Raw genomic sequence first — 14106 nt, 5'->3', positions numbered from 1 at the left:
TTTCCTATGTCATTATTGATCATTTCCATAATACTTATTTCCATGGCTTTACATATGAGACTAGTGAGACTTATGGGTCCGTAGTTTCCAGGGTCTGTAGATGGACCACCTCTGGGCAGGTGGATGACTGTTGCTGTTCTCCATTCATGAGGCCCAAAGCCTGTTTGGAGGCTACAGTTAAAAGGCAGTTCCAGAGGTCCTGATGTGTCATGTTTCATGCTGTTTAGAAAGTATCCTGGAATATTGTCTGGACCCATTTATGCAGTGTTCTTGTCCTTAGAGAGAGCTTTAAGGACATTTTCCCCTAGTGATAGCAGGGGGAGTTATATTTGATAGTATTTCCTGAGGGAAGCTTGAGGGGGAGAGAGATGTAAAGTTGGAGCTGAATTTGTCAGCCAGTAGGTTTGCAATATCTTCTGGCTCAGTATAACTGGCTCCATTTACAATGAGCTCTGCACACAATTGCGTAGGGCTTTGAGGTTGCAGACATAGCTGAAGAATGTCTTGTGGATGTCTTTGGCCTAGGAGGCCAAGTTTACCTCAAATTTAGCTTTGGTAGATGTTATTTGTCCTTTGAGTTGTTTGTTTAGTTTGATGAGAGTCCTTTTATCCTGCTGGGTGCAGCACCTCCTAATTTTTGCCATGATTTTCTTCCTTCTGTTGTACAGCCTGTTGATGTTGTGATTCCACCAGGGTGGCTTGTTTTTTTTTCAGTTAGTTCTGTACTTCTTCCTGGTGGGCACAGCTGCCTCTGTGCAGCTATTAATCTTGCATAGGGTTTCTGTGAACAGTTCTGCATAGGCAGCAGTGTTCTCAGTGTTTATGCGGACTTGAAATTTTGACAGGTTATAGATTAGGAAGTTAGCCTTAGAGTAGTTCCTGAATATTCCAGGGTTAGCTGGGGTTCCAATTTTTATTTTTACTTCAAAGGAGACCATTTTATAGACTGATCTTACCATAAAAGCCATTACACTAGGAGGGTGTGGAACACTCTCCTATATTAGTGATGACCAAATCCAGTATGGTTGCACCCCTGGTTGGTGTATTGACAATCTGGTCCAGGGAGTTTGTGTTTACAAAATCCAGGAATTTCTGTGCTTGTATGTTTGGTGTCATATAGGATTCCCAGTTAATAGTGGGGTAATAAAAGTCACCCATGTGTATAGCATTGGGTTGGATGGTGAGTGCTTCCAATAAGTTTGACTGCATGGTATTGGTTTCCTGGGGCATAGATGGGGACCTACAGCTTGCAAGGAAGTGGTATGGGATTTTGCCTATGGTGATTTGAACATGGAGAAGCTCAAGTGCATTGTCCTGTTTGACTAGCCTTGAGATATATTTATTTTTGATGTAAATCGCAACACCTCCGTCTTTAGTTTCTGCCTGTGTAGTAGCTGGTCTAAATATGCAGAAGGCATTATAGCCTTGCACTGTTTGTTTGCTGTCAATGACTTTAAACCATGTCTCAAAGATTGCATAGATGTCAGCATTCTCTAGGGTGAAGAGGGCTTCTGGGGAGTGGATTTTTTTGTTTAGACTCCTAGCCTTGGGCTTCCAGACACGGAACTTAATTGGTTAAAACTACATGAGAATTCCTATGTCTGCTTACTTGCAGCTACTTCAAGATGCCAGCACATTACTTGGTTCTGTAGAGTCTGCACTAATTGTATATGCAGTTTTGTATAATTTTTAAAGTTCTACTGTTTTGTTTTTGTAATTGCTTCCCTCCCCATGCCTGCTGACCATCAAGCCAATGTAAGATCTGACGATTCTTCTCAGGCTCTTGCTTCTAACCACTATTTCATTCATGTGACCAGCTTTTCTAAAAATCTTTTCTCCATTTTATAACAGGCAGAAGTACGTCCAAAGTGTGGTCGTCTGGTTGCCTTCTCCTCAGGTGGTGAGAACCCTCATGGTGTGCAGGCAGTCACAAGTGGACAGCGTTGTGCCATTGCTATGTGGTTCACACACAGTGAGCAAAACCAAGAGCAAGTATGTAAAGGCAATTAATGGTTACTTTTGTATCAATGAACAGATGTACTCAAGATATATGAAACTTTATATGAAAGATGCCATTATGATAAGCTCCAAAATGGTTACTTTTGTATCGATGAACAGATGTACTCAAGATATATGAAACTTTATATGAAAGATGCCATTATGATAAGCTCCAAAATGGTTACTTTTGTATCGATGAACAGATGTACTCAAGATATATGAAACTTTATATGAAAGATGCCGTTATGATAAGCTCCAAAATGGTTACTTTTGTATCGATGAACAGATGTACTCAAGATATATGAAACTTTATATGAAAGATGCCGTTTTGATAAGCTCCAAAATAGTTATGTTTCTATCGATGAACAGATATACTCACGATATATGAAACTTTATATGAAAGATGCCATTATGATAAGCTCCAAAATGGTTACTTTTGTATAAAAGAACAGATGTACTCAAGCTATATGAAAGCTATTTTGATAGCTATGATGTTAGGATAAGCTCCAACAAAAATAATAATTTTTTTAGGCACTTGAATAAAAGTAGTTAGTAGGTTAGTTAGTCATACAGATTTAAGAGCATGCCTGATGCACCTTTGCCCTACAGCAGTCCTGGGTTTGTTTCCTGCAGCCTTTGTTTTTCTGCTATATTTTCTGTATTTCTGCTATATTTCTATGAAGTACAAGCAAAATCTAAAGGTCTGTGGCTGACAAAGTTTGCTGATGACTGCAAACTGGAAGCAGTCATAGAATCTCCAAACAATGTCAACATCCTACAAGTGGGTCTCACACAAACAAATGATTAGTGCCAAAGTCATGGCCTTAAACTCAATGCAAAAAATGTATTATCATCCCTTTCAGTAACAGCAATGTTCCTGATAACTGCCACATCAATAGCAACACCCTAAATATGCACTCAGTGGGTCATTGGTGAGAGACCTGGGCACACAGGTTGACAGCAACCTTACCTTTGATCACCTTGTCTCCACAGTGGTAAGAAGGGCATTCTATATTACTCATCTCATAAGTAAGGGCATTGCCTTCAGAAGAAAAGTAGCTGTAACCTCCCTGTACTCTTCCCTCATCAGGCCAAAATTGAGTACAACACCCCTTTTGGTATGAACCTTTCCAAGCACCAGCAGCAATTGGAGAGACAACAAAGGTTCCTCACAAGGAAAATTCAAGGTCTTCAGTATCTGTCCTATGTGGATCAGGTAAAATCATTGCCATTTTGTTCTTTTTTATACAGACTACTCAGAGGCGATCTCTGCCTTGCATATAAGGCGATCTCTGACCCTTCTTTGTTGGAAGTGCTGCATATCCGCAAATCAAATAGTACACGGGTTACTCACTCTAAAGACTTTAACCTGGTATATGACATTAATAGAACCTGCTGGAGGGACAGATTTGTCTCTCAGAGGTTACCATACCTTTGGAACACACTCCCACTTCATGTCAAATGGGTCTATATCACACTGTCGAACTCTTAAAAGTTTGAACGTCATATGGTCGACACCGTATGATGGAACTTTTAAAAGTTCGAACGTTTCAACGGAGATCTCCATACAGTGTGGAATGGGAAAATTTCCCTTTTCTGCACTGTAGTGCGATCTCAGAGTTGGTATATTTAAAGAGTGGTGGGTGGGGGGCTGCTGGGGGTGGGTGCAGGGGGGCTTGCCCCCCTGCTTAAACAGTTCAGGTAGGTTTTTTCCTTTGGTTTATTTTTTTTTTATTACATTTTCAAACTTTTAAAAGTTTGATCACATGGTGTCAACCATATGACGTTTGAACTTTTAAAAGTTCAATTATGTAATATAGACTCTGTCAAACAGAGCACCTCATTGGCCGTCTTCAAATGCAATCTGGACGATTGGATGGGTAACCTTAAATTCACCCTGGGGGTTCCACCTGTCTCCCTTTTGGACAGGGGCAATAGGTGCTGATCCTGGATATAAGGGTAGAATTGGCTAGGCTAGGGCCATTAGCCTAGTAACTTCCTATGATCCTATAACCCTGACCATGTCACCGTAGTAGGCAGTGTTCCCAAGCTGAGCTTGAAATGGATCCATATAGATTAGTGCTGTAAACAGGTTAAGAAATATATTCTATTTCTTTTAGGAACTGCTTTGCATTATACATAGTGCCACTTTGATGACCAGTTAGTGAAGACTAGTAATGAAAAACCACGAAAATGTAAGAAGTGTTTTAAGTATGTTTGTCTCAAAATGAAGTCCCCTTAGTTTGGCAGTCTCATGCAGTGAACACAGGGCATACAATATGCCGTATTACATCGATGTTGATCCAATGTACAGAGCACAGGGCATACAGTGGGCCCTATTAGGTCAATGCTAAGAGTACAAAGAAGGTGCTATATGTATGATCTGTGGAAGGTTATTGCAGACAGTGGGTATTGTATTGCCATAGCTCACATAGTGATCTATCTAGTGGCTGCAGTGGTACACTGCATAGCCTGCACGATAATCTGTACACTATGCAAAACAATGTACTGGATAGGACACAATATAATCTTTGTATGGTGTAAAAGTATGTACTTCATAGCGTGTAGAAAAATCTGATCAGTTCATGTGCTGTGAACTGTATGCCCCACTCTGTACTCTTTGGCCTACAAGATCAGCTATGCATGGCAGACAGAATGATTTGTGTACCTAGTACATTCATGTAATGCATAGGACATAGGATGCTCAGGGTGCTGAATACACTCATGCACTGCATGGGTCACAGGATGCTTTGTTTACACATGCCGCATGGGCACAGGATGCCATGTGTATTGAGTACACTCATATAATGCATGACACTCAGGATGCTGTGTGTACCAAGTACACATACATACTGCATGAGACACAGGATGCCATGTGTATTGAGAACACTCATATAATGCATGAAACACAGGATGCTGTGTGTACTAAGTACACATATGTACTGCATGAGACACAGGATGCCATGTGTATTGAGTAAACTCATATAATGCATGACACTCAGGATGCTGTGTGTACTAAGTACACATACATACTGCATGAGACACATGAAGCTATGTGTACTTAGTGCACTCATGTAATGCATAGAACACTAGATGCTCGGTGTATTGAGTACACTCATGTAATGCATGGGACACGGGATGCACTGTGTACTGAGTACACATAGACTGCATGGCACATAGGATGCTCTGTGTATTGAGTACACTCATGTACTGCATAGGACACAGGATGATCCATCTACTGAGTACTCTTATGTGCTGCATGGACACAGGATGTCCTAGGTACTGAGCAGACTCATATAATGCCCGAGGCACAGGACAACCTATGTACTGAGAAGACTCATGTACTGCATGACACATAGGAAGCTTTGTGTACTGAGTATACTCATACTTCATGGCACAATGAATGCTGTGTGTACTCAGCTACTGAGTACATTCATTTAATACATGGCACACAGGATGCTGTGTTGACTGAGTACACTAATGTAATGCATGGAACACAGGATGTTGTGTGTACTGAATACACTAATGTAATACATGGAACACAGGATGTTGTGTGTACTGAGTACACTTATGTAACGCATGAGACATAGAATGTTGTGTATACTGAGTACACTCACGTACTGCATGGGACACAGGATGTTCTCAGCACTAAGTACACTTGTAATGCATCTGGCACAGGATGATCTGTGTATGAGTGCACTCATGTAATGCATAGGACACATGATGCTCTGTGTGCAGACTACACTCATGTATTGCATGGCACATAGCATGCTCTCTGTACTGAGTACATTCATGTAATGCATGGGACACAGAATGCTCTGTGTACTAGGAAAACTCATATAATGTCTGGGACACAGGATAATCTGTGTACTGAGTTCACTCATACTGCATGGGACACAGAATGCTATGTGCACTTAGTACACTCATGTACTACATGGCACATAGGATGCTCTGTGTACTGAGTACACTCTTTTACCACATTGCACTTGGGGTATTCTGAGTACTCAGTATACCTATGTACAATATGGGACACAGAATGTTCTCAGCACTAAATATACTCATATAATGCATGGGACACAGGATGATCTGTGTACAGAATACATTCATTTATTGCATGGCACATAGCATGCCCTGTGTACTGAGTACATGTAATGCATATGACACAGAATGCTCTGTGTACATAGTATGCTCATGTACTACATGGCACATAGGATGCTCACTGTACTGAGTGCACTGATGAAATGCAATGGATACAGGATCCTCTGTGTATTAAGTACACACTTACTTCATGGAAACAGGGTGCTCTATGTTCTGAGTATACTCATATAATGACAAGACAGAGGATGCTCTTTCTACTGAGAATACTCATGAACTGCACAGCAAATATGATACCCTGTATACTGAGTACCCTCATTTACTGCATGACACATAGGATATTCTGTGTACTGAGTACACCTATGCATGTGACACAGGATGCTGTGTGTACTGAGTACACTTATGTAATGCATGAGACATAGGATGCTCTTTGTACTGCGTACATTCATGTAATACATGGCATACAGGATTCTCTGTGAACTGAGTACACTCGTATAATGTATGGAACACAGAAAGTTCTCAGTACTAAGAACACTCATGTAATGCATGGGACACAGCATGATCTGTGTATTTAAAACACTCATATAATGCATGGGGCACAGGGAGTTCTGTGTAGTGAGTACACTCATGTGCTGCATGGACACAAGATGCCCTGTGTACTGAGTACAGGTGTGTACTGCATGTGACACAGGTTGCTCTCTCTCATGCACTGCATAGGACATAGAATAATCTGTGTACTGGATGCACTCCTGTAATGCATGGGACACAGGATGATCTGTGTACTGAGTACACTCATGTAATGCAAGGGACACAAAATTATCTGTATACAGAGTACACTCATGTAATGTATGGAACACAGGATGCCCTGTGTACTAAGTACACTCATGTACTGCATGGGACACAGGATGCTCTGTCTATTGAATACACTCATGTAATGTATGGAACACAGGACACTCTGTGTACTAAGTACACTCATGTAATGTATGGGACACAGAATGCTGTCTGTGTACTAATTACACTTGTACTCCATGGCACATGGGCTGTTCTCTGTACTAAGCACGCCTATGTACTGCATGGGACAACAGACACCGTAAGTATTGAGTGCACTCGTGTAATGCAGAGGACAGTATAATCTGTGTACCGATTTTACTCATGTAATGCATAGGACACAAGATGCTCTGTGTATTGAGTACACTCATGTACTTCATGGGACACAGGATGCTCTGTGTACTGAGCACACTCATGTACCTCACGGGACACAGTATGCTCTGTGTACTGAGCACACTTATGTCCCTCATGGGACACAGTATGCTCTGTGCACTGAGTAAACTCATGTAATGCATAGGACACAGGATAATCTGTGTACTAAGTACACTCATGTAATGTATGGGACACAGAATGCTCTGTCTATTGAATACACTCATAATGTATGGAACACAGGATGCTCTGTGTACTAAGTACACACATGTAATGTATGGGACACAGGATGCTGTCTGTGTACTAATTACACTTGTACTACTTGGCACATGGGCTGTTCTCTGTACTGAGCACACCGATTTTAAAGTGGAACCTGTGTGTTGAGAGACAGCCTTACAAGACTATCTGCAAACATATAGAGCTGAGCATATTTTTCTGTATTATTCTGTATTATAGAGCTAAATTGTTGCTTAGATATCTGTTGTCTTACTGCTCTGCAAATATACAGAGATCAGTATATATTTTTTTGGTTTTATAATTTGCACTCTGATTCCTCACATCTCTGTTGAAACTGTCTTCCCCCCCTCATTTTGGTTTCTATAGCTTGTGTTAGGTTCCCTTAATTTGACCTGTTAATAGCAGCAGTCTGCATTTAAAATGGAACCTGTGTGTTGAGAGACAGCCTTACAAGACTATCTGCAAATATATAGAGCTGAGTGTATTTTTCTGTATTATAGAGATAAATTGTTGCTTAGATATCTGTTGTCTTACTGCTCTGCAAATATACAGAGATCAGTATATATTTTTTGGTTTTATAATTTGCACTCTGATTCCTCACATCTCTGTTGAAACTTTCCTCACCCCCCCCCCCCCGTTCTTGGTTGTAGTTTAAATTTGGTGGCTTTTGCAGTGCCCGCCCCACTGTAGATTTGATCTAGGACACTCCCCCAGTCCCATCTCTTTACCGCATTCTACCTAATAAACCCTTTCTGCACTTGCTTTTAGTCCTTTTCAATTTAATTACATTTTTTCAAACTGTGTGTGGACTAATATTGCTACATACTCAAGTGTGCCAGCTTGCACTGCATGTGAATTGTTTTACTACTGTTTTTGCTACTTTTCTGAAAAAAAAATTGTAAGCCTGTTTCCTACCTTTCCTGTAATTAGTGTTCCAGATACAGATTTGCTGTATCCAGGACTATTTGTAAGCTTCTGAGCCCCCCAAGCCTTTCTGTGTTGGAGGGAAGCCTTCTAGCTTATCAGTGGGAGTGGTAAGCACTAGGCAACCTGTCTACCACATAAGGAGTGGTTCTGGCCCAGAATTTGTAGTTATTGGCCGTTTGGGCGGTCTTCCATCTCTTTCAACTTTCTGATTTGAAGGCCTGCATTTGCACTTGTTTCTGTCCTGTAACTCCTGGGCACATCTCATTTGCTCACTCAAAAAAAATAAATAAATTATCTGCTTTTACTGTATTTGTGTTTCTTCCTACTTTATTTTGCTTTTGCGTCATCTTAAAATTACTCAATTGTATTTATTACTGCTTGGTGTAACTCATTCTAAGCCTTTTAGTTTAAGCACTTGGGCTTCAGACCAGTTGTTTTACATTAAGAAGGTTTGTGGTCTGCACTGTGGTGGCAGGACAGGTAGCTTACATCCTTCTAAGTTGGGAGTTGCTGATTGAGGGCTCAGTGTCTGTTATTCTAAAAGCATATTAATTCTGGTTTAAGCACTTGGGCTTCAGGCCAGTTGTTTACATTAAGAAGGTTTGTGGTCTGCACTGTAGTGACAGAACAGGTAGTTTACATCCTTCTAAGTTGGGAACTGCTGATTGAGGGCTCAGTGTCTGTTATTCTAAAAGTGTATTAGTTCTGGTTTAAGCACTTGGGCTTCAGGCCAGTTATTTTACATTAAGAAAGTTCGTGGTCTGCACTCTTGTGGGAGGAGAGGCTGGACTCTGCACCTTCTGAGCTGGGAATTTCTGGTTAAAGGCTTATAGTGCCTGCATATTTGAACTGTTTCTTACTGAAATTGGTACACCTTGTTTGCTGTAGCATAGACTAGATCCAGGCCTGCTGAATCTAGCTTTGTTTGTATGCTTGCTGTTTGTTTGCTTGTTATTTCCCTGAAATGCTAATTCCACCTAAAACACGGCTTTTCAGCGCTTCTGTGGATCCCTAGTGATATCTGCATTGCTTACTGTACTTATTTCCTTGTTTCACTTGAAAGAAAGTTACTGTTTGTCGTTTTTGCATCTAAGTTACCTGTAACACATTGCATTTAAGATACCTGGCACTAGCTCACTTAAGCAATAATATAAGTCAGCACTAAAAAATTAAAAGCACTACACCCTCACAAACTCCCCTTGAGTACCTTGTTCCCCAGTGGCCCTTTTTTTTCAATTATAAAGGAATTCCCAATACTATTGTAGCATGTCCAAAGGTCAGTTGTCAATCTCCTCTCCAGTCCAGCTGGTGAATCTGGGAATCTTGAGGCAATGTTACAACTGCCTCATGTACACAGACAACCCTCTCCTCCTCCCAGCAAATTCCAACACGTGAGAGATGCAACCATATAGCCATACTGGAGGCAAAGCTCTCTCAACTCAGTACTGGCGAAACCAGTCAGGAGGAGAAGGAAACCACACTCACTACAATTCCAGTCTCACATAGACCTACCAAGACAGCAAACCAAACACATAAACACACAAAAACATACTCGGAGGCTCTAAATAAAAATCTGCCTAAGCAGCAGAGACCTCCAAAGCAGACACCCAAGCAACCGCTACCCCAAAACAAAACACGTGCAACACATAGCTCACAAAGCCAGTGTGCCGAACAGTCACAGCCCTTAAGGCTAAACAACACACCTGATACACTTGTAATAGGTGACTCTATCATCAGGCACACTGACGTCCCGCTCACCAGGCTGAACAAGGAGAAGGTCATGGTGAGCTGCCTGTCAGGCGCTAGGATCCCCCACATAACACAAGCACTCAGGTCACTCCAAGGCAAGTACAAATATGACTCAGTCATTGTCCATGCTGGTGTGAATGACCTGAGAGGTACCTCCCTGGACTACATGAAAAGAGATATAGAGGAGCTCTCTGAACATGTAGCCCAGGCCAGTATGATCCTGACCTTGAGTAGCATCTTACCCTCACCAAGAATGATGCCACAATATGAAGACAAGATGATCAATTTCAACAATTGGCTTAAGTATTGGTGTCATTCAAAGGGGATCCTATGCCTGTTAGCCTGGGATGACATGCTCGACAAGCCACGATGCTTTGCTAGGGACGGCTTGCACCTGTCACCCCTGGGCTTTCGGATATTGGCAAAGGCTCTTGCTACCCCCATAGTGCCTTTTTTAGGCAAGGCTTAAAAGACAAACCCACCTCCATAGGTATCACAAGGGATAAGAAACTAAGAGTAATGCTACTCAACGCCAGAAGTCTAAACCTCAAGATGCACTTTTCGAAACTCTCCTTAGCATGGAGAACATCGATATCTGTGCAGTAACAGAAACCTGGTTCAAGGCTCCCGAGAGCACCCCAGCACTACCAGGTTATACCTCATACCATGCTTTTCAGCCCCAAAACTTGGACCGAACCACAAAAGGAGGGGGAGTATCAATATTCGTCAAAGATACCCACACCTTCAGGTTGGTGGCATAGCACGAAGCATCAGAGACTATCCATGTGCAACTAACAGTGGGTAAAACTGCCTTCCAGTTTATAGCCTGCTACAGACCACCCTCCCTAACCCAGGAACCCCACTCGGCCTTCATGAGAACACTGGAAAATATGAAGGTCTCTCCAAACACCATTATATTGGGCGACTTCAACTACCCAAACATAGACTGGGAGCATTACTCTAGCTCCAACACCCTAGCCCAAAGGTTCCTAGAATTTATAAACTCAAACGCTATGGAACAACTTGTTACCACTCCCACAGGAGGGGAAAACATACTGGACCTGATCATCACCAACATGGGGACTCTATGCTCCAGACCAGAAGTGTATCCCTCACTGGTAAGATCAGACCATAAACTAATCTCACTGGATATTCACATCCCGACCTCACCCCCTGCCCAGAAAACCACAGTGAAAAACTTCTCTAAAGCAAATTTCACACTCCTCAAAACCGAGGTGGAATCCTTCAAAGCCCCCGGGCCTGTGGAAAATACGGCCCAGACCGCAAAATCCTTTATAAACGCATTCTATGAACACCTTCAGGAATGCATGGATCATGCAATCCCAAATAAAACCAAGACCCAGTCCTCCAAAGGCAGACGTCCTGTCTGGTGGACCCCAGCCATAAACAAACTATACAATAGAAGGAGGAAGCTACTACATGATAGAGCAAAATCCCCAAAAGGGAAGGCATCTCTGATCAGTATTAGCAAAAAACTATGGGCACTCATAAAATCGTCTAAGGCCAGCTTCGAGAGATAAATTGCACAGGACACTAAGGATAATCACAAGGCTTTCTTTAGTTATGTTAGGAACCTGGGTGGGAATTCCCAGATATGCTCAGAATTAGTCCAAAATGACAAAAAATACACAGAACCCACAGACATTGCCAACATCCTAGCTGACAGGTTCAGCGCAAACTTCTCCCCCCCCCACCAAAAGGGCAAATATCTATCACAGCAGAGTGCTGCCCCCCCGACATATCTCCAAAGCAAAAAACACAGCATCAATGGGACCATACGGTGTCCCAGGCTGCGTCCTACATGAACTCCAAGATAGCTAAACCCAAACATAAAACTACTGTTCAATCTCAGCCTTACTACAGGATATTTACCCAAAGAGTGGTGTACAGCAACAGTGGTCCCTCTCCACAAAGGTGGTGCCTCAATGGATCCTGGAAACTATCGCCCCATAAGCCTGACTAGCTTGGTCTGCAAAGCTATGGAAAGGATCATCATGGACCTCATAAATAAAGATATTGGGGACCTGCAGACACTGGATCCTACCCAGTTCGGCTTTGTTAAGGGCAGATCCTGCCTCTTAAACCTGGTTGATTTCTTTGAAACAGTCACCAAGGCCACTGACGAGGGGAAGGTGGTCCACACAGCCTACCTGGACCTCGCAAAAGCCTTCGATACAGTACCCCACTCGGGCATTATAGTTAAGCTCACCAGCTTAAATATAAACCCCTATGTCACTAGATGGGTTGCAAACTGGCTCAAGGACAGAACCCACATGGTTAGAATTGCTGGAGCCATGTCAGACTCCAAACCAGTTACAAGTGGCATCCCACAAGGCTCAGTCTTGGGACCTCTCTTGTTTGGTATATATTTCTCGGAGGTACAGGCCAACACGGAAGGACTGTGGCTGACCAAGTTTGCAGATGACTGCAAACTGGGTGCCAAAAATGACTCTCCAGCTGACACAAGCATCCTCCAAAAGGGCCTCATAGAAACAGACAACTGGTGCCAGAGCCATGGCCTCAAGCTAAATGCCAAAAAAGTGTATAGTCATCCCCTTTGGCAAAAACAAAGTGCCCACAAATTACCACATAGGTGGTAATCCATTAAGTACAGAAGAAGTAATTAGGGACCTGGGGACCCAAGTTGATAGCAATCTCTCATTTGACAACCACGTGGCCAAAGTGGTTAGAAAAACATTTTATATAGCCCACCTAATCATGAAGGGATTCACATCTAGATCAGGGGAGGTCATTGTGCCTCTTTACACATCCCTCATCAGGCCCATAATTGAGTACAATGCCCCTTTTGGGATGTACCTTACCAGACACCTGCAGCAACTGGAAAGACTCCAAAAGTACCTCACCAAGTGGATCAAAGGGCTCAAACAGATGCCATATGCTGCCCGGTTAAAGAAACTCCAGCTCTACTCAGTGGCATACCGCCTTCTCAGAGGCGATCTGTGCCTGACGTATAAAGCCATGTCCAACCCGGAATTAATGGACATGCTGCACCTCAGAAAATCCAAATCCCATCGAGCTATGCGCTCGAGAGACTTGAACCTCAGCACTGAAATAAATAGGACATGCTGGAGGGACAGATTCATTACCCAGAGGCTCCCTTCACTCTGGAATAAAATCCCAGTCCAGGTTAGGCAGAGTCCCTCATTGACTCTCTTCAAGAGGAATCTTGATGAGTGGATGGGAGATCATAGGTTTACCCCGGGTATCACTTCTGTGTCACTGTTAGACAGTGGCACAGTATACTAACCTCAAAAAAGGGCATAGCAAAATTAATTTAAAATGAGTGGCGAAAGCCAAACACACTCTGGCTAGGCTTATAAATGCCCTAGGGCAGATAGACTAGTATGAACCTATGAACCTATGAACCTATGTACTGCATGGGACAACAGACACTGTGAGTATTGAGTACACTCATGTAATGCATGGGACACAGGATAATCTGTGTACCGATTTTACTCATGTAATGTATGGAGCATAGGATGCTCAGTGTACTAAGTACACTCATGTAATGTATGGGACACAGGATGCTCTGTCTATTGAATACACTCATGTAATGTGTGGAACACCGGATGCTCTGTCTACTGACTACACTCATGTAATGTATGGAACACAGGATGCTCTGTGTACTAAGTACACTTATGCAATGCATAGGACACATGATAATCTGTGTATTGATTTTACTCATGTAATGCATGGGACACAAGATGCTCTGTGTATTGAGTACACTCATTTAATGTATGGGACACAGGATTCCCTGTCTATTGAATACACTCATTTAATGTATGGAACACAGGATGCTCTGTGTACTAAGTACACTCATGTCATGTATGGGATACAAGATGCTGTGTGTATTGAATACAT

At 42.4% G+C, this 14106-nt stretch overlaps 1 protein-coding gene across 1 annotated transcript in view; it reads left to right on the top strand.

The window, feature by feature from the left end:
* P3H3 (prolyl 3-hydroxylase 3) overlaps window positions 1-14106 on the top strand; it is a 383658-nt gene that overhangs the window by 350784 nt on the left and 18768 nt on the right. Inside the window, exon 14 of the mRNA XM_044079609.1 lies at window positions 1852-1992. Coding sequence (XP_043935544.1) covers window positions 1852-1992 — 141 coding nt within the window. The remainder of the gene's footprint in view (window positions 1-1851; window positions 1993-14106) is intronic.

Source organism: Protopterus annectens, chromosome 8.part0, assembly GCF_019279795.1.
Source record: "Protopterus annectens isolate FY-2018-M chromosome 8.part0, PAN1.0, whole genome shotgun sequence".
In the NCBI taxonomy this organism is placed as follows: domain Eukaryota; kingdom Metazoa; phylum Chordata; order Ceratodontiformes; family Protopteridae; genus Protopterus; species Protopterus annectens.
Note: the sequence above shows the minus strand (reverse complement) of the source record. Positions and strands in the feature narration are given on the sequence as shown.